Raw genomic sequence first — 27,439 nt, 5'->3', positions numbered from 1 at the left:
TTAGCTGTCGCTGCTCTTAGCTAAGCTAACACAGCAGCGGTAGATTAGCTGTCGCTGCTCTTAGCTAAGCTAACAAAGCAGTGCTTTATTAGCTAATTCAAACACTTTCTCTACCGATTATTTGACTATTACTTGTTGATGTGTTGAGGTCGCCTTTTTTATTTTTGTAGCTGAACAGAAACATATTTCCACAACACATCTACATGTTACTGTTGACATAGTCAAGCTAGCAGAGCGGACCTACTTCTCCCTCCTTTGCTACTTTTTCTTTTGTATTAAAACTTTCTCCTGACCATCTGCTCGTCATAGTGTAGCAAAGCACGCTTTTGCTTTTGCATATCGGGTGTCCGTTAAGATTTATGTTGACAACTGAAGAGCTAAAACCAATGCTCTTCAGCATTGGTTTTAGCTAGCAGTTTATGGCCCTCCTGCAGGGATCCATATTACAGGTTTTAATGTAGCTGCAGCTGCAGGCCGTGCTTCTGTTTTTAAATACAAATTAAAATTTGTTTCTAGCTACCTGAGACAAAAATATGTTGTCACAGAGAGACTTAAACAAGACTCCCTGTGTTTATGCAATAATACTGGCTGAGGTTGGTGGGATCGTTGATCTGAGGTACCATTAAATGTATTTAAAAACAATTAAAATCAAGTTTTGTTGTAAAAGGAAGGTATGTGTCAATGCTTTGGACACTGATACACGGGTGGAAAAAGGCGCTAATCCTATTTCATCTTTCTCATCTCAGTGTGACTAAAGCTAAACAGGAACCAATTCAGAGGGAAGAGGCTGTGGACGAAGATGAAGATGAGGAGGAAGAGGAGGAAGATGAGGACGAGTACCACTACGTCTACGGGGATGAAGAGACAAAAATGAACGCAGAGGAAGAAAAAGAAGAGAAAGAAGAAGAAAGCAGAAACCGACCAAAGAAAATCAAACCGGACACTTTCCCTTATGGTAAGGGTAATATTTTCTTTAAGATTATATTATCCTGCATTCGTTTTGATAGAAATATTAACGATTATTATTTACTTCGGTTTATAACTTATCAGCATGCAGATCATTTTATTTTACCTTAAAGTCGCCATGCTGTTCATAACACTCCAGCAAGAAACTTTAGAAATCAACCAGTTATTCTGGAGATTAACCGAGTCATCACAGAAAAAAACAAAACGGAAACAAAACTTACGAAGCAGACAAGAAAGTGTTTTCATATCTGATTGCAGACTCGGCTTAATCATTAACTATTGTTTTGATTTTTCAGACAATTGATGGATTAACCTGTTTTTTAAAAATGGCAGACACTGGCAGATTTTTTTATATTTTACCACATAAGGCCTTTTTATGCAATGTTAGAAGTAAGTTAAAAAATAAAAATAAATTAATAATTAACTGGTTTTACAAAAAAAAAACATTTAAAAATTGACTATTATTTTAGCACAAAAAATATATATATTTTAGCAATTAACCTACAGATGCTCTAGAGTTCACTAAAGGGAGCTAAAGGTGCTTAGCTATATATATATATATATGTATATATATATATAATTTTTTTTTTTTTATATATATATATATACAAAGGTTTTATTTATCTTAAATGCAGAATGCAGTCGTTTTTTACAGTGTGTATACTACTCAGATTAACGATTAATCGTTTCACAGTGAACATTGAGTGCACCCTTCCGAGTGAGATTGGTCGCTGCCGCGCCTTATTGCCTCGATGGTACTACGACATGGTGAAGAAGGGATGTATGCCATTTAATTATGGCGGCTGCGGCGGCAACGCAAACAATTTCCTCACATGGTTTAGTTGCTTCCGCAGGTGCATTTTCCACTGTAAGTCTGATGTGTCGGAGGCCGGTGTGGCTGAGCCGTCCGCTGTCTGCCTGTCGGCCTGAAAATCTATAACAAGCATCACTTTTGTTTCGTTTCTCTCCAAAACTTCCTCACTGCTGAAATCACCTCACAATTTTATTTTTGATTTCTCTCCGTTTGCCTGTCATGACTTAAAGGGAACCTGTTTTGCAAAATTCACATTTTGTATGTTTTTGTACTTTCACTTTGTCTTCACTGCTTCTAAAATTAACCCAAGCACTTAAAAAAACAACAACAAAAAAAACAACACCCGCTGCTTTTTTGGCAATAATTTTATGTTTGGTGTCTTGTTTCAAAAACCTCCAGATTACTGAGTCGCAATGCTTCGTTACCTAGCAACCCAGGCTCCAGAACGTTTGGTCAGCAGGTTTTTCTGCAGGACGCGGTTTACAATGGCTGCTGGAAAACACAAGTGTTTAGTTGTTGACTTATCATCCAGAAATCACTTGCTGCATTCTTTTTGGCTGTGCGGGAGGCTCCACTAATGCTTTTCAAAGATGTAGTATTGTACAATTACGCGTCTGTTTGCAGCCATTTTCACGTTAACTTGGGGGCGGGGCCAGCAGCAGATTATTTGGATTTAAAGGGACAAGACGCTCAAAACAGGCAGAGCTGAGCAGACTGAGATGATTGTGTGCTGAAAATGTCATGAATATGTTTTGTTTAGGCCATAGATCCATCCTAACCTGTTCAAGGTCGCGTGTAGAGCCCTCAGTCTGAACAACAATAACTTAACAATTTTTACAAACCACTAAAAATTATTTCTGATTAACCTGTTCATGTTTTTCATGAAATTATGCTTCTTATTTTGCTCCTTTTTTCTAAACAGTTTAAATGTCTTTATATGAATAAATGTCATGAGGACGAGTTGAAAAGGGATGAAACTTTCCTACATTAGGAAATTATTTGTTCTTAGTATTATTTAAATAAGACTAAAACAAATTGTTTTATTAGATTATTTTAAAGAAAAACATAATTATGTTACATATAACTAATTATAAATAATAATAATAATAATTAATCAATGACTGTTTGTCTTTTATTACTGAAGTTAAACGGTTGCAAGAAAAAACTCAGACATTTTAATATTGTCAATTTCTTTAGGAAACATTTTCAGGGTTCGAAAAGTTGCAAATTTTGTCTTTTGTAGTTTATTCTTACCAATTTTTTTTACTTTTAAAACTCAGTAATTTTATGCGTTTTTCCTACAAAATTTTTGAAATTAATCTTTAATTTCTAATTAAATGTTTCACACAAATTTAAAACTTTTGGACCTCCAGAATTTTATTTTATTTTTCTTTTCTAGTGAATTTCTAAGATTAATCTTAAAATTTCAGATTTTTTTTTAACGCAAATTCTCAACATTTGGACCTTAAAAATTTTTCTGATATTTTTTTCACGAAAATTTATGAGAATAATCTCAAAATTTCTGAGGTTTTTGGTGGAAATTTGCTCCTTTTTCCCAGCTACTGCGCTGTCGTAGAAAACATCTGAGAGGAAAGAACTGTTATATTCTGAGTGTAAAGGCCAGAACTCTGCTCCCGTCGCTCATCGGGTCGCAGCTCGATATTAAAAAGGTTTTTCTCTTCCTGCTTTTATTCAGCTCGTGTTTTTGTCTCCATATTCGTGTTTGCTTTCTGACATTTCTTCACGTTTCTTCGTTCGTCTTCCCACAGTTTATTTTTAGAAACCCACCAGGACGTTTAAGTTGTTGTTTTTTTATTTTCGCCTTCATCATTCCAAACGGTTCAGAACCTTTCCAACTGGATCTTGTGACATTTATAAAATCCAGGCTGACATAAGGAGATGAAGTCGTGGCGTGTATCTTTGTTTTGATGCTGCAGCGGCATGATGAGGTTCCCCTCCTGCTGCTTTGGTGACTCCTAGTTAGAGAGGAAACTGAAGAGTAAAAACTAAAACAGGCCACCCGGTTTCACCAGCTGTCAAACATGGAGTCAAACCTGTCAGCTGAAAGCCGATGAGGGGAAACTGAAACGGAAAGACTGTCAGGTTCCCTCAGATTTCTCAGCCTGGCTGTGGGAAGAGGAACGCCGCCGAGTAACAAACCTTCCTCCTGTTTCGGCTCCTTTCTCTGCTGCTGCGCCTCGACGCTTTGTCTCCTTTCATTTGACCGTCTCACTGATTCCTACTGTCTAATAGTCCAGTCTGATCGTGTGGCCTGGTCCGACGATGTGGACGTCTACTTCGAGACGCCGGCGGACGACCAGGAGCACGGCCGCTTCCAGAAAGCCAAGGAGCAGCTGGAGGTCCGGCACCGGAACCGCATGGAGCGGGTGAGCGACCAGAATCTGCTCCTCCTTAGTTTTTGCTTCTGCTGTTATCCTGTTAGATAACAGGAGTTTAACGGTTGATGGTAATGCAGGCGATGCAGTGAGGAACCTTACAGAAACGTTACTCTGGAAATCGTATATTAGCAAATAAAACAGGTTTTCCTCTCATCAGTCGCTTAAATGTCCTGTGAGATGATATATTTACCCATGTATCCATAACAACTGCAACTTTCTATATCCAGCAAGTTATTTTCGCTATTTACCGTCTATTAAACGAGTGCCGCCCGGATTAATTACACTCTCTGCTACTGCAGCTGTGAAATTACCGTATTAACCCGATATTGGCTGGTTCCAACGGTTTCCCCTTTCAGAAACCGTTGGAATTTTTTTAGATAGCGCCACGTGTGGCGGAATTACGGTACTGCAAATTTAGATGTGTTGCCACCGACACGTTCCGGTCTAGAAGGGTTAAAACCCTTTTACGCCTACGTTTCAAATGTCTGCCTATATATTTCTTATTTTAATTGTAAGTAGTTCTTTAAATGCCCCGTCCATTACTGATATAAATTTGTTATAAAAGTATTACTGATTGCACTTTAAAAATTAGGTCACTTTATGTTATTAAAGGTAAAGTTTAAACAGTAATGATTTCTTGGTTAATGTTAAGTTGTCATAACAAAGACATTTTGAATAATGTCAACTTTGTATTAAAAGTGTCATAATTTCCCGAATGACGCTTTATGACAACAGTCATAAATATTCAGGAAGGCTTATTCATGTTAATAACAGGTGTTATGACATGTTTATGACAGTCTTATTCACCCCCCCTTCAAATAAAGTGTTACCAGATTTGGTCCGATAGTTTGCTACATCCTGGTGTTTTTGCTCCGTTTACCTGAAGAAAAGGTAAATCGTTGTTCGTCTCTTGCAGGTAAGGAAAGAGTGGGAAGAGGCGGACCGGCAGGCCAGGAACATTCCCCGGGCGGAGAGACAGACTCTGGTCCAGGTAAGCCCTGATCTCTCAGCAGGTCTGTAATTATCTTCTTCTCCAGCTGCTCTATCTTTACTCGTCTGAGTCTAAATTAGGATTTAAACGAGTCTCCCTGGAGGCTGGAGGACTGAAACCGAGACCTAGATTTTTATTTCCTAGCGCCGCTCTGTGTCGTAATCTGAGTGTTTTGTTTCCAGCACTTCCAGGCGATGGTGGAGTCTCTGGAGGAGGAGGCAGCCAGCGAGAAGCAGCAGCTGGTGGAGACTCACCTGGCCCGGGTGGAGGCCATGCTGAACGACCGCCGCCGCGTCGCCCTGGAGAACTACCTGGCCGCGCTGCAGGCCGACCCCCCCAGGGTCAGCGCAGACCCACTAATTACCACCATTAAACACAAACCACGACTTTTAAGGCTACATTTATGACAGAAAAAGTCAAATATTTGAGAGTAAAGGTCATAAAAATATGAATCAAAAATATACATTTTGAGTTTTAAAGTCATATTTACAAGAGTAAAAGTCATCATTTATTTTTATAAAGTCATATTTATGAGACTACATATCATAATTTCAACTTTCCAGGGTTATGATTATGAGATTATAAAATTTGTTGGATCAAACCTGCTTTAAAACGCTACATGACTTTTTGTTGGGCTTTTATTATTTTTCTTTATGGCAGTAATGGACTTCCATATATATCTGAGTGAGAGCAGTGGTTTTATTTTGCCACATCCAGGTTTGTGGATTGTTTTTGCAGCCGGTTGTTTTTGGTATTTGGCTCCGGCCTTCAGCTCATCTTCCTGTTCCTTAGCGTGACCCGGTGTAGGTTCAGGAAGTGGGAACCCGGTTCTGATGGCGTTGTCCCGCCGCTCTGTGTCTGTTTCAGCCCCACCGCATCATGCAGGCGCTGAAGAAGTACGTCCGAGCCGAGAACAAGGACCGGCAGCACACCGTGCGCCACTACCAGCACGTCCTGGCGGTGGACCCGGAGAAGGCCGCGCAGATGAAGTCTCAGGTCGGTGTCTCCATCCTGCCAGCCGTCGCTAACGGCAACGCCAAAATGGCCGAATCCGAGCCTCAGGGTTCATCAGAAGGAGAAATTTAGTGTGAGGTCGTTGAGATGTCGCTATGAGGAAGGAAGGAAGGGAGCCAAACGGAACCAAACAGAACCAAACAGTTGGTTTAACCGTAGCTGGAGAGACCAACTGATACGGAGCTTCAGTTGGTTTCACCATTGATTAACTTTTTTATTTAATCTTAATCCTCAAACTGTTTTAACTAAAATCTGTTCTGATCAATCTGTAAGCGTCTCCTCCTCCTCCTCCTCCTCTTCCTCCCCCTCCACTCTATTCTCTTCCTCTTCCCACTCCTCCCTCCCCCTCCTCTTCCTCTTTCCCCTCCCTCCTATTCCTCCTCCCCCCTCCTCTTCCTCTCCACCCTCCTCCCCTCTTCCTGCTCTCTCTCCTCCCTCCCTCCTCCCCCTCTTCCCCTCCTCTTCCTCAGACAGAGCAGGGATAATGATGTCTCATCCTGCTCCTCTGCCCTGTTTGTAAGTGTGTGGGCGGCAGAGAGAGCAGAGAGTGTTTCATTCACTCCAGCCTGAGCTGCAGATTAACACGCTGCAGCGGATCGGCGCCGGACCCTGACCCGCTACCCGCTGGCGCTGGGATCGGGTCGGACTCTCTGGGTTCATGTCTCTGAGTCACACAGTCACAGGAAAGATTGGCATAAAAGATGCAACAAGTCAGGCTGGCATTTCCTCCTCCAGTTTGTTTCCTTCTGTCATTATTTGACTCATAATCCAGGATAATCTGCTCTTTATTACACTTAACTTTCAGTTTTCAATAACTTTAAATATGTGTAGTGAGTGCGGCTGCTTAATGCATCAGTTTCTGCTCTGAGATGTGAAATCCCTCACGATGAGGATTGTCAGGAAGGAGCCGCAGCGCGTTGCTGACGGTGCTTTACTGCCCCCTGCTGGTCACTGGAGGTGCAGCAGGGGCCTGAGGTTTGATTCCCCACCAGAAATCAGACGCAAAAGTTCATTTTTCTGATCATTTTGTGGAAAATGAGACGTTGCTGTGAGCTAAACAAGCTGGATGGAAATGTAGGGAGAGATTGTTTCTTTAAGTTTAATGTTTGAGTTCACAAAATGAAACCAATTTCTCTTCATTCGGTCAGAGGTCAGAGGTCAGACTTCCTGTTGATTCATTTGTTCCAGAGAAATCCTGGAGGCTCCAAAAAACAATTTAAATTTTACTTTATTTCCCCTCAGTGGTCGCCATGGTTACAATAAGTTACCAGCTCATCATCCATCCGTCCTATTTATCCTTCCTTCCTTCCTTCCTTCCTTCCTTCCTTCCTTCCTTCCTTCCTTCCTTCCTTCCTTCCTTCCTTCCTTCCTTCCTATCTTTTCATGTTTTGGATCAGCCTCTCCCATATACCTGTACAATAGGTGTAAACCCTCTTTTGGTGCCATAGCAACAAAGTAGAGTCTTAGAAAGTGTGAAACACCAGTAGCTGCTCTCTAAACTTTATGGTGAGTACAAGTTGTCATAATTGTATGTTGAGAGCAGTTTTTGTGAGTTGTTTGTGTCTTTATCTGAGATTGGAGCAGATATTTGGCCGTCTTATTGTTATTCCCACACATTGGCCACATCACAGTAGCAGCAAAGGAGCCAGAGCCCCTCCCACCTCCCCTACAGGGAGTGTTCCTCTTTCTGCACTAAGAAGCCCTGCATTATTAATGCCATAGTATGACCAATATGATATGTGCTTAAGGGTTTGATTCACGCTTTGCTTTGTACTTGACATTTCCAAGAGTGCGTGCATGTGGTTGTGTGCAACTTCATTTAAATGTAAATGAATTAATACTATTTAAGCTTGCATGTGTGTGTGTGTGTGCGTGTGTGTGTGTGTGTGTGCGTGCTTGTGTGTGTGTCTGTGTGTTTGCACAAGCTCGGTACATAAGACAGCCTGTGTGTTGTGCCTTTCAGTGTGCGATGTCCATGGATGCTTTGTGAGGTTTTATGTGGGTGTATCTTTTTCTGCCAAAGGGGGTGGGAGGCTGAGCAGGCGGCTCGGATTCTAAAAATAGAAAGCTCTCCAGCTCCCTGCCTCGTTGGACTGAGAGAGTGACACAGAAAGGAAGAAACGGAGGGAGAAGCGGAGAGTGGCTGTGCCTGGGAGCTACAGAACCAACAGGACCAGAGACAGAGATTCATCCGTAGCGTCTCTTTACTCATGGAGGTGGAGCTCCGCTGAAGGCAAACTCCCTGGAGGGACTGTATGGCAGATGTTCCTGAACCTATCTGCTTTGAGGGGGAAAAAAAAAAAAAACGTGACCGTATTACCTGATCAGGTGTTTTAATCTGAAATATTGTCGCAGACGTCACAGATGGCAGAAGGATCAGATTTCACCTTCATTAGCAGAAAAAAAGAGAATTATTCCAGCTTTGAGCTCTGCTTCTGCTGTTTGCCACATGGTGTATCTTCTGAAGACTTTGCAGAACAAAGCTGGCGCTACAGCATTTATCATTCATGACAGACATGAAAATAGAGAAACTTTTAAGAACAATTTCTACAGTCTTTCATATTTGTGGCTACAAGAGTTACGCACTACTGCACCTCCCTTTACCTGTTCACACATTCATTAGATGTGTGAATGAATGTGTGGTAATGTAAACCCATTGATTTTTTTCTTCTATAGTGTCATTAAAGTCACATTATTTGTATGTTTATAAGAATTTATTCAATAGATAGAAAAGAAAATCAAGAATCTAAACTGATCAAATTAAACAACAACAACAACAACAATAATAATAATAATAATAATAATAATAATAATAATAATAATAATAATAATAATAATAATAATAATAATAATAATAATAATAAAAAGGACCTAAAAGAATAAAAATAACTATGCAGTACAGTTCAGATCCAAGGTGTGTTATGAGGACCTGAGAATGAGAATGGAATGCTGTGCTAATCAGTCGTCACAGCGACGGGTTGAACAGAGTTAGGGACTAGATGGCGTCAAAAAGCGAGCATGGCTTTCCGAGATTATGGTTGGACAGAATTCCTGGTGTTATCCGGATTTAGGGGCTCAGTTGAAACATCAGAGCCAGTGCTGGCTATCATGTTAGCATTAGCAGCCAGAGATAATCAACTCTGATCCTTCATGTCTCTGAAGACAATGCTGGCATAATATTTATGGAGGTTAGTGAGATGAGGAAGAAACATGCAGATAAAGCAGAACGAGCTCATGTTCCCAAACTACGAATTCTCCAAAGACTCGTAAACCAGGCTTGTTGCAGTCTTGATAACAGCCATGGCTCTGACTTGCTCTACAGCCTGCTCTGCCCCCAAAACAACATAAAGCACAATGAAATATGTATTTACATTTTGTTTATCCAAAAGTAATCACCTTTGCCCAGACATAACCTCTTACTTGGACTGTTCAGATTAACAGTGAAGCCTGTGGGGTTCCAGAACATCTGACAGAGCCAGAGAAAACTATTTTTATTTGAAACAAATCCCTGAAAACATCAACATTTTTACTTGAGGAAAAACTTGAGTTTGATGAATTGTCAAACTCTTAAATTACTGGATACTCTACCCACTGTAAGTAACTTATCTGAATGAAGAAAAAAATGCCTGAGATAGATAGATAGATAGATAGATAGATAGATAGATAGATAGATAGATAGATAGATAGATAGATAGATAGATAGATAGATAGATAGATAGATAGATANTCCCTCCCTCCCTCTAAATGGTCTAGTTAAAGCAGGAGAATGTTTCAGAGTTCTGAGGAATCAACAGGCGGCGTTTAACTGCTGCAATAAATAAAAACGTTTTTTCTTTCCATCAATGCAAAGAAGGTTTGATGATGACAAGCCATTTTTCAGGATGATGATGATGATGATGATGATGATGACTACACATCATCATCATCATCATCATCATCAGGCAAAGAAAGTTCAGATTTTTCTTCAGGAAAGTCAAATCAACTCAGGAAATGGAGCAAAATAAATGTTTTTATTTGGTTTCTTTCTCCATAATTTCATTTTTTTTCCTTCAATTTCATTTAGCTAAGATGTGATTAATCGCAAAACCAACTGACATTAACAAAAAATTAAACAAATGTATGTTGATTTTGAATTCTGACTGAATGTCCTCCAAGAGTAGTTGGTGTGTATCTTTTTATTTTATTTTGATGAGCAGCTTTTTAAACACTGCAAATACACAAAATCTTAAGATTGTTACACTTGAAATAAGACAAACTAACTTAAAAGTAACTTTCGGGACGATATAGTAGCTTGTTTTAAATAAATAATTCCTTTATATTCATGAAAAGGTTCTGGTTTCACTGCCACATTTTTTCACTTGTAACATAGAAAAAATGTTTTGTTACAAGTGAAACTATTCGCCAGAGGAAATGTTATTTCTTTAATCAACATTAAGGAATTATTTGCTTATAACAATTCCTAAATGTGGTTGAAAGGTTTCCTATTTTAACCCTCCTATTATGTTGAGGGTCAAATTGACCCGTTTCAGTGGACATAAAAAATGTAAATCCCATTTTTTATGTCCAAATGAGTAATTGAGTAAGTTGTCGTCATTAATCCTTAATTTCTGAGAAATAAAAAACATAATTGCACAAATTTTGATTGAGATGGTTAGTATTAGAGTTAATAATCAGATAAAAAAATGTTTTGGAGGAATTTTTTGGTTCCTGACACTTGCATGATAAAAATCTCCCCGGGTCAAATTGACCCACGAACATTATTGCTATACCTCAGAAACGAACATAATAGGAGGGTTAAGTAATAAGATATTTGCACTAGAAACTCGACCAAAAAAAACGTAGTTTTGCACTGAATGCCTGATTTAGATACATTACTGGAAGCCTCTTCACCTGGGTTTATATTTTGATTTGATTCAAGATGAATAGTCCGTGTGAACTAAATGATCAAACATCTCCAGAGTGACTCTAAACGCTTCGTTTTCCTGCTGTCAGGTGATGACTCACCTGCGGGTGATCGAGGAGAGGATGAACCAGAGTCTGTCTCTGCTCTACAAAGTTCCCTACGTGGCCGAGGAGCTGCAGGATGAAATCGGTGAGTCACGGGAGAATGAAGTGAAATGGAAAGATAAATCCAGCACATTTTGTTTTCTCCGCCTTTTATTTCTATCTGAAGACTCTGGAGAAATGAAAAACAAACACCAGCAGGTCGGTTTAAATGTCTGACTGCGACCCAGTTATTCAGACTCACGTCGTCTTATCTTCAGCTCCTGGTGAAAATTTTAACAAAAGTCCCTCTCTCTGGGTTTTCAGGACCAATCTCTGTTTTCACGCTTAGCTAGTTATCCCAGTTTCGGGATTTGAAAATGTTCTTCTGTTTTCTCTGGTTGGTTTGAAAGGAAACGTGGTGTGAAGCTGAAGCATAAATTAAAGTTGAGTTGCTGTAATGACAGAACTGGGTCGCAGCTTTCACTGCGCCGCGCTCGTCTGAGATCTGCAGAGTTATGAGAAAACCGGCTTTCAGAGAAATGCTAATTGGTGGTTAGCAGAAACAGAAGCTGTTGCTGTTCTTAGAAAATGAGAAAGCAGGAAGAGGTGACGCTCTGCCTGGTTTATAAACGCTCGCCAGAAGCAGATACACTGCAAAAAACACAAATCTTATCAAGTGTTTTTGGTCTAGTTTTTAGTGTAAACATCTTAGTACACTTAAAAAATGACAAAACTAACTTAAAAGTTACTTTTCAACAAAATATAGGAGCTTGTTTTAAGTCAATCATATTTTTTAAAAAGTACTTGTTCCACTGGCAGATTATTTAAACTATAACATGACATGTTTCTCGTGTTATAAGTGAAATAATCTGACAGTGGAAACCAGAACTTTTTCATTAAAATTAAGAAATTATTTACTTAAAACAAGCTCCTGTATCTTGTCGAAAAGTTACATGTAACCAGCGGCTGGTAGAGAAATCCTACTAAAACATATTTTTACTCAAGTAAAAGTAAAAAGTACTCAACCAAGAAGTTACTTGAGTAAGAGTAAAAACAGTTAAGTTTACTCCAGCACTGAATAACTGATCAGAACGTCAATCAGAAATATGAAGCCGTGTGAAAATTCTGGTACTTTAAAGACTAAAATGAAAAAAACAAAAACTAATTCCTAATCAATATTTTCAACCAAAAAGCTTGTGAAACTAAAAAACGTGTTTGTTCTTTATTCAGTGAAGATGCAAACACTGGGCACCCAGAAATTTTACTCAAGTCCTTCCATTGTTTTTGCCAACAGTTAATCAAATAAATGTAACTAGTTACGACTCAACTCTGCTTGTAAGTTAGCTTTGTCTTATTTCAAGTGTACTAACATGTTTGCACTGGAAACTAGACCAGAAATACTTGGTGAGATTTTGTGTTTTTGCAGTGTGACTGATGTTTTGTGATTTTTTTTTTTTTCTTGCTCTGCAGACGACCTGCTCCAGGAGCAGAAGGCCGACATGGACCAGTTCCTGTCCTCCATCTCTGAATCGCAGCCTGACGTCACCGTGTCGTCGGAGGAGAGCGTGGAGGTTCCCGTCTCCGAGGGCAAACCGTACCGACCCATCCAGGTCACGTCTCTGGGGGCGCGCTCAGAGCCGGAAGGTACGGCACAACACGACACACACTGGGCAAAACCTTTAAAAGGTGGCCTGTTGCTTTAAATTCAAATCGGCTGCTGCTGGCCACGCCCCCCAACGCGACATTTTTACACACACACACACACACACACGTGTAAATGGCTGCAAACGGATGCACAAATGTACAACTGTACATCTTTGAAAAGCATTAGTAGAGCCTCCTGCACAACCAAAAAGAATCCAGCAAGTGGTTTCTGAATGGTAAGTCAACAAAAAAAACACTTGTCTTTTCCAGCAGCCATTGTACAGAGCAGATATTGTTTTATAATGGTGAGATTGTCGTCTCTCCCGTTGGGGTGGCAGCATCAGAGCCAGGGAGCAAAGAAAGCTCAACAGCCTGATAAAGAAGGCTGGAACTGTTCTGGGGGCGACTGCGGAAACACTGGAATGACGCAAGGAAGGATTTTACATAACATCAAGAAAATAATCAACAATCCTGAGCATCTGCTTCATGAGACTTTCATAGAAAAACAGCATCTCTGGTCAGAGGCTTCTTCAAATTACCTGTAATATAGACTGCTATGGGAGATCTTTTCTGTCAACAGCTATCACCATTTACAATAACCCTGAAGAATTTTTAATTAATATGAGAGTAACACCTTCTAGTCATTGTTTTCTTTCCTGAGTTTTGCAACAGTTGGAAGCCTGACCATAAAACTCTTCCAACTGTCGTAAAACTCACGATCGACAGCAGTGACTCAAAATTGTGTAACGTAAGTTAAAACGACGTTCAATTTCCGTTTTGGACCAGTAAACTACTTTTGAATTTGAAAATCAGTTGACCAAATGTTCTGGAGCTCAGCTTTGGTTGCTAGGTGACGGGTGGGGTTCCACTGAGGTTGCTAGGTAACGGCCTGGGTTTTGCTGGGGTTACTAGGTGACGGGCAGTTCCTGCTGATTTGTGACATTACATTTTGGAGGTTTTTGAAACGTCTCATTTTCCAGACACCAAAAAAAACATTAAATTGTTGCCAAAAACAATTAAATTAACATCGCTGGTTTCAACAATTTTTGTTTTGTTTTGTTGTTAGAGATTTGGTTGTTTTCAGAAGCAGCAGAAACCCAAATGGAAGTATGAAAATGTGAATTTTGCATAATAGATCCCATTTATCAGAGCTCCACTGTTCAGATTAAGCTGAGCTGCAGCCAATCGCTTCGGGGGGAAACGAACGTCAAACTGGTGCCAAACAAAAGACTGAATCCTTAAGGAGAAGTAGAAATGATGGATGGAATATTTCCAGCAAGACGGGAGGCTAATTACAGTGAAACCCCAGAGGAGCGTTTTGAGACGCCAGCCAGCGGCCCAGAGGGCTCAGTAAGGCGCGCCAGCTCCGATTCTGGTTCTGATTCTCCCGTTTCTGCTCAGTCAGTTAACAGAGCTTGATAATCCTGCCGTTTCTCTTCTCACCTCAGTTTTCTCTCTTCTCTCCGTCCCGTTTTCTGATCTTCTGTTTTTCTGTTGCTCATTTCTAACGTCAAGGCGACCTATCAGACTCCCCACGTGCCTTCAAGAAAGGTGGGTGCCTCTGTTGCGTCTTGTTTTCCTCTCACCCGACTAAAACCATCCCCATTGTTTTCCTTTGCTTTTCCTCTCCTTTCCACCCTTTCTTACTGATCACCCTGGTTTCGTTGCTTATTTTTTTTTTGTTTTTGTTCTTTTTTTCTTCGTCATATTTGGATTATCACCTCATGCTTTGTAGAAAAGCTGGTAGCTTTTACTCGGCAGTCTGTTGGCTCTCACCAGAATTATGGGTATTTTTCTCACCAGCCGTCTAGTTTCCGATAGGAGCTGTGAAATGTAGCGTATACGCTGCAAAAACGCTAAATCTTACCAAGTATTTTGTTTAGGTTTTAGTGCAAACGTCTGAGAACACTTGAAATAAGGCAAAACCAGCTTACAGGTAAGTTTTTAGCAAGATATAGTAGCTTGTTTTAAGTCAGTAATTCTTTAATATAATAATAAAAAATCTTAGTCCAACTTGTGTCAAGACATTTTCCCATTTTACGAGCTTTTTTATATAAATTATTGACTTAAAACAAGCTGCTATATCTTGCTGAAACGTTACTTGGAAGTTTTATTTTACTTTAAGTGTACTAATATATTTGCACTAAAAACTAGACTTGGTAAGATTATGGTTTTTGCAATATGAAACTACAAAAACACAAAATCGTAAGTATTTTTTAAAATCTAGTTTTTATTGTAAATATCTTGGTACACTTAAAGTAAAACAAAACTTACTAGTAACCTTTCAGCAGGAAATATGAGTTTAAGTCAAAAATCCCTTAATATTTATTAAAGTTTTAGTTCCACTGGCAGATTATTTAACTTATTAAATGGGAAAATGTCTTGTTATAATTAAAATAATCTACCAATGAAACTAGAACTTTTTCAAATCAATATTAATGAATTATTGATGACACACAACCTCCTATATCTTACTGAAAAGTTACCTGTAAGTTGGTTTTGTCTTATTTTAAATGTAATTGGATATTTGAACTATAAAACTAGACTAAAAATACTGGATTAAATTTTGTGTTTTTGCAGTGTACCTCTCTGAACTCTGCGTTCACCCAAAAATAAACTAATAAATTACTCCTACAAGTCCAGAGATTATGGCGTGTGCAGAGGTTTTAAACCGCCCCCACCGTCTTTATGCTGTAATCCTGAAACCTTAAGAGATTATAAGAACGTCCAACACCTTGAATTTGTGATTCCATGTCCCTAATGTCTCAAACTAAGAAGAAAAAGTTCTCCACTTAGGTTGACAGTGGGATCTTTTACCATTTCTCCTACTGATTACCTTTTTATTTGTGATGTGAAAGCGGCCATTTTTGGACTTTCGGCACAGTTTGCATCCCAGACAGGAAAGAGCGTAACGGACTCCTGACTGTAGATGGAAAAGTTTTCTGTCAACGCAGTTTTACATTTTTAAATCTCGCACTAATTTCTAAGTGTAAGTGCAATATGACAACTGTTTGCTGTTTTTATTTTAAAGCGTTCATCCATCCCAAACGTTTTCGCCGATGGAAACACAAAAAAGTGATAACTCCAAAACACACAAACACAAAAAACAAATGCAACCAAAAACGCTGTAAATGTATCTACATCAACATCGGTTTCGGCTGATATTATTAATTTTTTTAACGTATCGGTCCGATAAATAAATTTAGGTAGATATGCACAACCGGTATTTGTTTTAATCTTGTTGCCTTTTGCTTCTGTTCATTTTTTAAGTGTTAGAGCAGTAGAGAAATATTCATGATATAATGTACAGTAAATCAGTAAATATCGGTTATTTGTCATGAGATTAACATCAGATGTCGATATCAACCCAAATTTTTGTTTTGCTGCATCTCTAGCAAAAACCTACAATCAACAAAATTAACACTAAACAGAAGACCTCCAGACCACTAGGGGGAGTCTATAGTAGGTAGTTGCCTCTGTAAATATGCTGTTGTTCCATAATGTTGTGAAAGACTGCGTGTTTGAAAGACATGAACTATAGCACATCTTTTATTTCTTCCGTCCCGATAACCATGACATCCTGTCTTTACTGAGGTTCTCGTCCCGTATAAGTTATGGGTTGACTCCCCCTTGTGGTCTGGAGGACTTACATTTGTGCTTCCATTTCCAGTGGTTGCATAATTTTCCATTTGCAGCATTTGTTGCATTTATTTTCTTTCATGTTTTGGGATTTGCATCATTCATACGTTGGCACCTTTTAACCCCCGTATATTTCACATTTTCCCGTGTTACAAGCACAAAAATCCATATGTTTGATTGGCCAGGGCTCAGTAGTGCATATTTATGGATAAGAAGGGGTAAAAAGATAATTTTTAACTTTTTATACAGATTAAAATCTTCAGGTCCGGCATTCATTTATATTTTGTGCCAATAAATCTTTTGCTACAGTTGCAGCCATGAGTCTATTTCTCTTTCCAAAAAAACTCTGTCTGGTTGGAGGGACAGCAAAAGTGGACATCAATTTTTATGTCTCACCACAGTTCTCAATTGTATTTACTCTAGACTTTGACTGGACCATTGTGACACATCCGTTGTAGCTCTGCCTGGTTGTTTATGGTTGCTGGTTGATTGTATTTAGCTTCATCCATGAGGATGAAGCTGTTTTGTGTTTTTATTCTGATTTTAAATCTCACATCGCTGGACTTTTACTAATTAGATTATTTTTGATGCAAATTTAAACTTTTTATTCTTTTAAAACCGAACAGTTAGAGAGGTGGGATTACTCCCAGATACAGTTTTACTATTAAACTTTGGTCAACATTCCTATGGAGTGTGAAAAGTGTCAAATTACAATAAATAAAAAACTTCAATTAGAAACTCGATTTCTAATTGAATAAAACCATAAATAATTATATCTACACTAGGTCAGGCAAGATGTTGAATTTAACCATATTTCTAATAAAAGGAAATAAAGTATTAATTTTATTATTAATTTAATTGACGGACATATAATTAATTATATGCTAAATAAATTATTTCATTGTATATTTAAAGATTTATTGACATATTGAAATTCAGACTTAAACGATTAATCGGACTAATAATGATTAATCGACAACTAAAATAATTGTCAACCAGTGTAGCAGTCGATTAATTAACTGGAGCATAGAGGCTCAAAACGAGGCCATTTGCTGCAAGGGCAATAGACGCAGAGCAGTAAGCTAGTCAAAGCTGTTCAAAAACATTAACATTTCGCATTTAAAATTAAATAAAAAAAACTTTGTCTGCAAATGTATTCTACCTAGAATTTCTCCAGTGGTATAATTGTATCTTCACCTGCTTCAAATACTTAAAAAATATATAAATTATTCAGCTATTCCTAAAAATAATCAACAGATTAGCCCTGAACTGTACTAATGTTAAATGAAACAGAGCTTTCCACATGTTGATGTGTTTTTTTTTAGCTGCAGATTCATCCCTGAGCATCTGCAGCTCAAAAAGACTAAATGTTGTTGCATTTTAGCCAATGCGATGTTTATTTTCTCATTTAAGAAAGTAATTTAATTGTTTAGTTGCATTGTTTAATGTATTTCTAGTATTGTATGAACACAACTTTTTATCCAATTAATCGATTAACTGATTAATCGATTAATTGTCTGAGTAGTGGATTACTAAAATAATCGTTGGTTGCAGCCCTAATATTTATGAGTTTTTTTATTAATCGTAATTTGGCACTCTTCACTCTTGGTGCAGACAAAGATTGAATAAATAAATTAAAATACTTGTCCCATTTTTCTACACGTGTTGTTAGTTGTTTAAAAAGCTGCGCCGCTGCAGCTGCCTGCCATGCACACCCTGCAGGGACAGAACCTCCTCAGCTTGTTGTCACATCATCGTCTCATTTATTTCACATGAAGGTGTAGTTACAGAAAAATGCGTCTGTTGGCGAACAACAACGATTGTTAATGAAAAATTGCATGCGTCTGGTTTGAGAGGGCCTTTGTGGGAGAGTTCACAGTCGTGTCTCTGTGCTGAATGGGAGAAAGGGTTTTGTTGTCACCAGCGCACCGAGGAGACTGATGCAACGATGTGACGAAATAATCTGCTGTCCACCAACATCACCACCCGTGTTTGTCTGTTTTGTTTTGCCCGTTTTCTGCGCGTCACTGACGGATCCGGTTTTACCTCCACCAGGCTCCGCCATGGCTGGTCTGGACGGCCTGATCGGCGCCGAGGAGAGAGTCATCAACAGCAAGCCGAAGATGGGAGAAGACCTGGTGAGTGCCTGACGCTTCTGTGCAGCCAACAAATATTTTAATTACCAATTAATCGGTTGATTATTTTGACGATTAATTGATAATTGGGTTTTTTGAAATGACACATTCTGCAGATTTTTCATTTAGGCATTTTATATTAGAAAAACATTGAAAAATACAAATAATCCAATTCCTCTTTAAATAGGAAAATGAACATGTTCTTACTTCAGTTAATGATTAATCGCTTACTAAATTAGTTGATTATTATTTCAATGATCGATTAATCACAATTAATCATTTCAGTACTAATTTAACGTCATTAATTTATTAAAATCTGAAGGGTATTTTATCTTAAAGAAATACAAAATGCATATATATTTTGGCTTAATTACAGCTCTGAGTGTGTTGTTCTTTCAGCACCTGTGTACACCAGTTAATGATTTATTGATTATTTTAATAGTCGATTCATCCGATTAATCGTTTAAGCCTCTGTGGCCTGAGAGCAGCTTTGTTGAGGATAAACACAGGGCTGACTGTCGGCAGGTTGATTTCACTCGGCGGCGGCTGATTGAGATGAATGAGGCACCCCGGCGCTTTCTCTTAATTTCAGTTTTCACTGTGACGGATGATTCCAGTAACTATGTTGTCATAGTTACATCCGTCTCGCTCTGGGCTATTCGCGCGTCCGTGTGTGGCTTCCTCCAGCCGGCCCTCATGCAAATCGGCTCCACGCTCTGTTCGCCAGTCACTGCATGGCACATTTCCTCGCCCAACTCGCCAGGCCGCCGCGAGGATTTTCAAACCATGTTTGCCTCCGAGTGCGTCTTGAGTTTTGCATGTCAAGCCAACACCCAGCTACCAAGCTGCATGTTTGTGTGCATGAGTTTTCTGTCTTTTGTGGGGTAAAGCTGTTTTTCTGAGATAGAGCAACCTGGCAGTGAAATTATCCAATGAGACCTAAAAACATTTTCTTGAGTCAGATACAGAATCTGGATTGGTCTCTCTAGAAAATGCAGGGTGTCACTTGTTTCTATCTCCTAAAAGCATCGTCTTTACCCTGGGACTGTGCAGTGAGCAGATGGATGCTGATGGCCTGTTCACACTAGAAGAGCGACTGAAAATAATTTACAGTGGATATAAGGAATGTCAACACCCTGTTAAAATGCGACATTAAAATATCCCAACGTTTTTCACATTTAATGTGACCTAAGACCTGGGGATGGATGGATGGATGGATGGATGGATGGATGGATGGATGGATGGATGGATGGATGGATGGATGGATGGATGGATGGATGGATGGAGATCTGACTGAAGGTGGAAAACCTGTAATAAATTGGCTTCCTGTTGGATGAAGGGTGTGTAAACTTTTACATCCACTGCATGTTATTAAAGCTGCTCTCTCTCTCTCTGTGTCTCTCTCTCTCTCTCTCCTTCTCTCTCTCTCTCTTGCTCTTTCTTTCCTTCCAGTTTGAACCAGAAAACTTCAAGCTTATCATCACTTTAACACTTTGCTGCACATCCACACTCTCTTGCTTTCCTGCCTCTCCATTCCTGTCTAACAAAAAAAAAACAAATTATTCGTCTTTCTTTCTCTCTCACACACACACAGACATGTTTTCTGTTTTCGTATCTTGTGGGGACTTTACATTGACTTCCATTCATTTTCCACAGCCCACTCCTACTCCTGCCCATCACATGAATAACCAAAACTCTATTCACACCTTAGTCCTAATCCTAATCCCCCCCAACTCAAAAATAGCTTTTCCTCTCATGGGGACCAGGATTTGTCCCCACAAGAAGCAGCGGTCCCCACAGCCCCACAATGTAGACAGACATAGGTCCCCACAAGCATATAAAAACCTGGTTACACACACACACATGCGCACACACACACTGCTGTGAGTGTAACCTGGGCTCCCTGTCTGTGTTGACAGGTGATTGATGAGTCTCTGGATGTTAACGAAGTGGTTTACAGTGCTGAGAGAGTCAGCGTTATGCATGGTGATGAGCTGGTGAGTACAGCGACGCCCTCCTCTGGGCTCTCTGGGGAACTGCAGGCAGCGGGGAGACGGCGACAGTAGGAGAGTGTAGGAGTGTGCAACCAAACTTTACGTACCCCCCTCTCTTCATGAGTTAAAGTTTTCTGTTCAAGCTATAAAGAAAAAAGAAAATCGTCATTCCTGCATGGGAGCATGTTTGTTATGTGAATGTACCTGAATGTACACGTTGGAAAACAGATCAGCAGAAACTGACGTGGCTCAGTTTTTGTGTGGGAATGAGCGGTGAAGAAATTCCCCAGCAGCTGTCCACATATGATCAGATTGTGTCATATGTGCCAAATTACAATGTGAATGTAGAAAAGCGGGTTGTGACGAAACGTCAGCTCAGATACGATCAGCTGCAGCATTAAAGCTTTTTTTCTTCTTCTTGAGTTTCCTCATGTTTTCTATGTGAATTCTCAATTAATTTAGGATTAGAAGATGAAGATTTAGAGGTGAATTTATCATCTTTATCATTTTAGACCATAAAATCCACTCAGCAAATAGTTAAAAAATAAATGAGAAACCAATGCTAACTATTACGTAATGATAAACTACAGATTACTGTTACACAATAAACAATATCAAAGGTTATATAACTTAGCACTAATTATCTAGCTATAAATATCTTCTTGCATTCTGACTGCAGCTAATAAATTGGTAGCTATTATGGACATTTAGTTTGATGTGAATGAGAAACAAATCTGTAGCTAATTGCTAATGCTAATATAAGATATTCTAACATTGGCTAATGCTAAGTTTTATTTATGAAATGATTATTTTGTTAAGCAGCTGATAATGAGACAGTTGCTAATCAACATTTAGTCCTTCCTTTATAACTCTACAGTTTAATGTTGCATTTGCCTCTTACTTTGTAACTGAATCAGCAAAACTTAAAACCATTAGCCCAAGTTGGCATTAGCATTAAGAGCCTAATTTGTTCCTTACTGATTTTAAATTAAAAATACAAACCATGAAAAATATTTAGATATTTAATGTTTGAAAAACAGTAATTGTTGATCATTACAAATAATAGCAGGAAAATAACGTATTTATGAAAAATATTGAGTGGTTTATTATTAAATACACAACTAATTGTGAAGATTAATTATAACTTACTGTAGGTATCAAATTACTGTCTATGAATATTTCTAAACCATGTATTTAATACTTAAAGCTTTGGTTTGAATGAGCAAGAAACAAATTGATTTAGTTGTCGGTACTAACTGATTAGCACTTAGCATTAGCTAATACATGCTAATGCTAACTGGTAATTATGAAGGAAAGACTTTGTTAAAAAGTTTATAATAAGAAACTCTGAATAAAAAGTTTTATTCAGTGAAGTAATTGATATTCTGTGATCGGTCCGCCATTCATTGCTTTCCAAATTAATGTTGGTTATCTTTCACCTTTTTGTAATGAAGAGTTTATCATCAGTCATGAGCATCAGCCAGTTTTAGCATCTTCATTTAGTATCTGATTGTTTGCTGCTTCTTTTAATATAATAATTTATTATTCTGACCTAATTTCTAGCTATTTATTTCTGTTGGACAGATTTGGAAAAATATAATTGCGGCAATGATTAACTGATTAACAACTGATGATAAACTGAGTGCTTTGTTTAATGTCTAATAGTGTGGAATCTCATCAGCTGCAATTACTCTTTGATTAGTTGCTCTCCAAATTCTTGTTTTGATTTTCTAATCCTTAAAATTAGTTAATAAGCAAAACACAATCAGATGTTTATAATTACCTATTAGCATCAACTGCTATTAGCATAAGCAGCTAGATGTTTATTTAGTCGCTGCTAACTTTCAATTGATTGTCAATAAAACATTTCAGATTTGTTTAAAGTATTTAGGAAAATATGATCAGGATTTAATTTTAAATTAATATTTACTTAACTATCAGCTCTTTATTAGCGTTTGAACAGAGATTGATTACATAATAATAATAGTAATATTAAGTAATACACAAACAATATCCAATCTAGTCATTGACTTTTTCAGAAATTGTGATCAGAAGTTGACAATTAATGTAAAATTATTTGGTTTCATCATAAAGGAATAATTAACTCACATATGTCAGAGTAATATTCTTGAATTATTACTTGGTAATGTTAACTTACAAATAATAATTAGCAACTAGCTAGTAGCTAGTTAGCAAAACATGTTAATCATTAATATAATGGTTAAATAAAGTCTAGTTCATTATTAGCTTCTCATCAGCCAAAACCTAAAAGATTTTATTTGAGTTCAGTTTGACTGAAGCTATTAGCCTGATTAGCTAACAGCTAATTGTTTGAAGCTCTATGGACAGCTAGTAGTTAGTTAGCCATTTACCAAGTTTTGATCCACAGTCCATTGTTATGTTGGTCTTTCAGTAATTAAATATTGCAATATAAACAGCTTACTAAATTTTCACCAGAATTTGACCTGGAGTTCATCATTAGGTATTGGTTAACAGGCAGTTTCCTATTGAATTAGCACAAGTATTTATGAATGAATGTAAGCAGCTATACTTAACCAATCCTTGTTTAGCTCCTCATGGGATTCTATGTTACTAAGTGAATTTTATTGCTTTTTAAAATGAAAATATTCCCTTAATAGCATTCCTCAAGGCATTTCGTCACTCAAGATGAGCCGCGCTGTCTGGCAGTGGTTGGATTTTTATGGTTATTGAGTAGCATTAAATCAGGTAGTTTGTTTTTTTCCAAAGTAACATCAACGGTATTTCAGCTTGTAAATAAGTTGATTTGGTATGGACTTTACCTATTGTTGGTTTTAATGTGAGAAGTTTGTGTAAATTGAATTGGCATTCTGCAAACAGCATTTGCATGTTGCTCAGACTTTGCACCCAAGGGGGTGTTGTCCCTGATGCACAGGGAAGCGAAACTCCTCCAGTCGATTGATTTCCACACTTCAAAGCCACTTCAAGGAACTTTGATCTGTAAAGTCATATTTCCCACCATCTCCTTTGAATATTTTGATTTGAATATTTTTCAGATTAAAGCTGAGTTTATATGCAGAGACTAAAAAAAAAAAACAAACTTTATCCAGCAAACTGAGTTACTTTTAAAACTTTAATAGGAAATTCAGGAGTCCCATGTTTTCCCTTCATTACTATTGATCATCATGATTTACTCAACACCTCACCTGCTGAGATTGGAGAATAGAGCCTGCAGCAGAAATTGCCGTATTGATCTTGTTGCATTGATTTGGGGAAGGCAGTAGCTACAAAACCTTTCCTGTAAAGTAAAAAATTTAATTACTGGTAATAACTGCAGGCAAATCTGTATTCGCTTGAACGTGAACACTGAAGATCTTCTGTGGGCAAGATGAGGCGTAGCAGACTGGAGACGTTAGATAAAAATATTTATAATTTGTTATTTTAAACTGAAATCTGTAATTTCCTCCTCTTGTTTTGTCAGCCCTACCGCCCCCTGGGAGAGGACTTCAGCATAGGGTACAGCAACACCGCGCTGATTGGCCTGCTGGTGATCGCCGTCGCCATAGCAACTGTGATTGTGATCAGCTTGGTTCTATTGAGGAAAAGGCAGTACGGCACCATCAGCCATGGCATCGTGGAGGTAAGACACCAACGACAACAAGGACTGCCAACATGAGTCTCTGAATCCGAGGCTGTTTCTAACGATTATTTTACTAATCGATTAGTCTGGCGATTAATCGGATTAGAGAATGTCGTATTGTAGGATTTTTCATTTAGCCGCTGTCCTGAAAATGCCCTCGGATCCTCCATGGTGAGCTGGAAAGTGTTGCTGCAAGACGGAAGAGCAGTGAATAGATGAATATTTGATATACCAATTAAAATGTTTGTTCTTTTGCATTTTACAAGTTGCATTGGAAAATTTTGACTTGAGTAAGTTTAGAGATTCAGTGGTTGAAACACATTGTGTGAATTTTATATAAAGGCTTATTTGTTTTTAGGGAACCGCTCACCAGTTGGGCTGCAGCAAACGATTATTCTGACGATTAATCAGATAAAAGTTAATTTGGAACATTCAGCAGATTTTTCATTTAACCATTTAACCTTATTGTATTAGAAATAGATTTGAAATAAAAATAAACAATTTGATTTGTTTTTTTTAAATAAGAATGCAATAACAGCCTTACTTTAGTGAATGTAAAGGATCCTTCGACAGCTAAAAAACACTTATCAGTGTGAAAAGCTCGACCCTTTCTGCTTAGATAAGAAAATGCGCTTAATTGGAGTTTATTTTTTGACAGAATTTTAACCAGATCAAGCCAAAACTTTGCCAGCTAAGGAGTTTTGTGCAGAACATATTTACAGACTAAGGTTCTTTAAAATTTAAATATTTTTGAAAAGTGTTGGCTTAATAGCAGCTACGAGTATATTGTTCTTTCAGCAACTGGCTTTTTGAGTCAAATAGTAAACAATTAATCGTGATTATTTGTGATTAATCCGATTAATTGTTTTAGCCCGACCTGAATTAGCTGAGACAGAACGCTCTGCCCTCTCTGCGTTGTCTTTCTGATGATGATCTGCATCTTGTTTGCAGGTGGACCCCATGCTGACGCCAGAGGAGCGACACCTAAACAAGATGCAGAACCACGGCTACGAAAACCCCACCTACAAATACCTGGAGCAGATGCAGATCTAACTGAGAGGGGGCGCCGTGGAGCCCACAGCGGGAACATACTACTGACCAATAACACATGATGCTATTGTTAAAATCCTTTGCGTACATCCAAACTCCATTTACTGGTTTGTTCAAAACAATCCTTAAGTAATGCTACTACTTCTACTACTGTTGTACTATAGAGCTCTTTTTGATCACATGTCTGTTTCTGCCAGTTCGCAAAATAGAAAACAATTTATCTGTAATTATCAAGACGGATCAAGATGTATAACATTTCTTCTGACATTTTTATTATGTGAAAAGCAAATCAAACTAATGTTTTTTAGTCATCAAACTGGCACTACATTTAGTTTCTCCATCATTCAGACTCTGATGGGTTTCATTAAATAATTGGTGTTTTAATGTGTTATTTTTAATCAATAGATTGCTTGTATATGAAGGTTCTTTGTACCAATCAAAATGTTTAGTGATTAAAAAACACATGGGGGGGGGAATAAATCATGGTTTATTTCTTTGCTTTGTTATAATAACAAATATACATAAAATGTTTAAATATACATAAATATATATATAATTAGATGTTTTTATTCTACCTTTTCCCAAAGGAGGAAGAGATTATGAATTGGTTTGGGTTTTTATTTTTTGTCCTTATTTTTATTCGGTGGTTCGAATGTTTGCAGGCGTTGGAAAAGGTGAGCACCTGCGCAGACCTCCAGCTCAAACATCATTATTGACTGAATCTCCACTTTTCTAATTATTTTTTTGCTTTAATTGCTCAGATTTTTCTATGCCATTAGTTCATTAAAGTCTTGTGCATCAGGACAAAATATATATATTTACATTCTGATCTGACACAGCAAGGCAACCAGACAAACTGTTTAGCTAAGCGAAGACAAAAAGATTCATTATAAAAATGAATGTCTTCATTTACCACTTCATTCGCACAAACTAGGGATTCAAACGACTATTTGTCGATTAACGGTTTATAGATTAAAACTGGTTCCAATAGATTAATAATATCCGATTAGATCTTTTAGTGTTGTAGTTTGGCCTCCATTCAGCAGAGGGCGCCAGTGGTCATAAGCGGAGCCGCTGAGACAGAAACAAAGATGGCGGCGGGGCGATTCCTGAACGAGGATTGTTAACGGTACAGAGTCCGATGTGGGATGCAAAAAAAGCGCTTTACGCGGCTCTGTTTTGAAATAAACACTAAAGTTTTACTTTAATAGCCTGAGATGCCGCATGGTGGCGCAGTGTCGGCATATTATGAAAAATTTCGCCCCTTATGGAGAGACTTGATAAGAGAAAACTCAGGTTTTTAAGGAAATGGCCGCTTATCAATTATGCGATCGATAAACTCAATCAACTTTAGATTAACTCGTTAGTCGATAACTTGCACCCCTAACACAAACACAACCCTTTTGCTAGTCTAGTAGCTGTAAAAATCCATTGTCCAAATGGTACATAGCTGAATGTATTTCTCCATACTATGTATATGATGGGTTCCCTTGAAGCTTTGCTCTTTTTTATTTTACATTTTGCACAGATTATCCAAGTCAAACAATTAACTCCCAAATGTTCACAGATGGATTTGTGGATGTTGCATCTTGAGCTTAGCGCTTCTGGAGACCCAAACCGGGCTGAGAATCAACCCTGAATTAACTGCACAAACGTTTAATGATGCGATGAAACGATCTGGAGGTCTGCGCAGGCGGAGAGCTGGTTGTGTGTATTTTTACAGGTAGAGAATGACACGAAACAAGTGAAGCCTAATCCTTTCTATCTATCTCGGTATCGTCTTTGTATGCCTGTATAGTTGATGTTGCTATCATGGCTTTTTTTTCTTAAGAGGATTTCTGTGGTGTGCATTGTTCTTATATGAAATCTGTTTTTAATTTTATTTCCCAGTTTCTTTTTCCTCTTTCTGTGACAGTATATCTGTATGTGACTGTCTCACTATGCACCCAAACAGCTTCGATCTCGTAACTGCCTGCTTGACTGTGGAAGAGGACCAGGGGACATCGATTATATTATGCATATTAGTGATTTAAAACTGATCAACACCAATGGAAACAGATTTATGGTTACAAGGGGTTACACATCAATAAACTCACAACAAACAACTGACCGCGTCATTTTTTTTTAAATTAAACTGATGTTTGGAAAAATTTACAAAATCATATATAAAAATAAAAAAATGGTATAT

The 27,439-nt window shown here is 38.1% G+C and overlaps 1 protein-coding gene and 1 long non-coding RNA gene across 4 annotated transcripts in view; one reads left to right on the top strand and one right to left on the bottom strand.

The window, feature by feature from the left end:
- The window catches only part of aplp2 (amyloid beta (A4) precursor-like protein 2), an 84,222-nt gene extending 56,864 nt beyond the window's left edge, over positions 1-27,358 (top strand). The window contains exons 6-17 of one of the 3 annotated variants that reach the window (XM_008426466.2): positions 747-955; positions 4,034-4,167; positions 5,096-5,170; positions 5,353-5,511; positions 6,038-6,166; positions 11,177-11,276; positions 12,641-12,814; positions 14,330-14,365; positions 18,509-18,591; positions 20,508-20,585; positions 24,043-24,201; positions 25,153-27,358. In XM_008426466.2, coding sequence (XP_008424688.1) covers positions 747-955; positions 4,034-4,167; positions 5,096-5,170; positions 5,353-5,511; positions 6,038-6,166; positions 11,177-11,276; positions 12,641-12,814; positions 14,330-14,365; positions 18,509-18,591; positions 20,508-20,585; positions 24,043-24,201; positions 25,153-25,254 — 1,438 coding nt within the window. In that variant the 3' untranslated portion in view covers positions 25,255-27,358. The remainder of the gene's footprint in view (positions 1-746; positions 956-4,033; positions 4,168-5,095; positions 5,171-5,352; positions 5,512-6,037; positions 6,167-11,176; positions 11,277-12,640; positions 12,815-14,329; positions 14,366-18,508; positions 18,592-20,507; positions 20,586-24,042; positions 24,202-25,152) is intronic. The other 2 variants (XM_008426468.2, XM_008426467.2) reach the window with 2 other exon arrangements.
- LOC103475071 (uncharacterized) lies at positions 3,576-4,027 on the bottom strand. Its single transcript, XR_535280.1, has 2 exons — positions 3,835-4,027; positions 3,576-3,756 (listed from the first exon to the last, which is right to left on the bottom strand). It is a non-coding gene; the product is annotated as an uncharacterized LOC103475071 (long non-coding RNA).
- Positions 27,359-27,439: the final 81 nt, after the last annotated feature.

The sequence above is a fragment of the Poecilia reticulata genome, linkage group LG13 (assembly GCF_000633615.1).
Source record: "Poecilia reticulata strain Guanapo linkage group LG13, Guppy_female_1.0+MT, whole genome shotgun sequence".
Classification (NCBI taxonomy): domain Eukaryota; kingdom Metazoa; phylum Chordata; class Actinopteri; order Cyprinodontiformes; family Poeciliidae; genus Poecilia; species Poecilia reticulata.
Note: the sequence above shows the minus strand (reverse complement) of the source record. Positions and strands in the feature narration are given on the sequence as shown.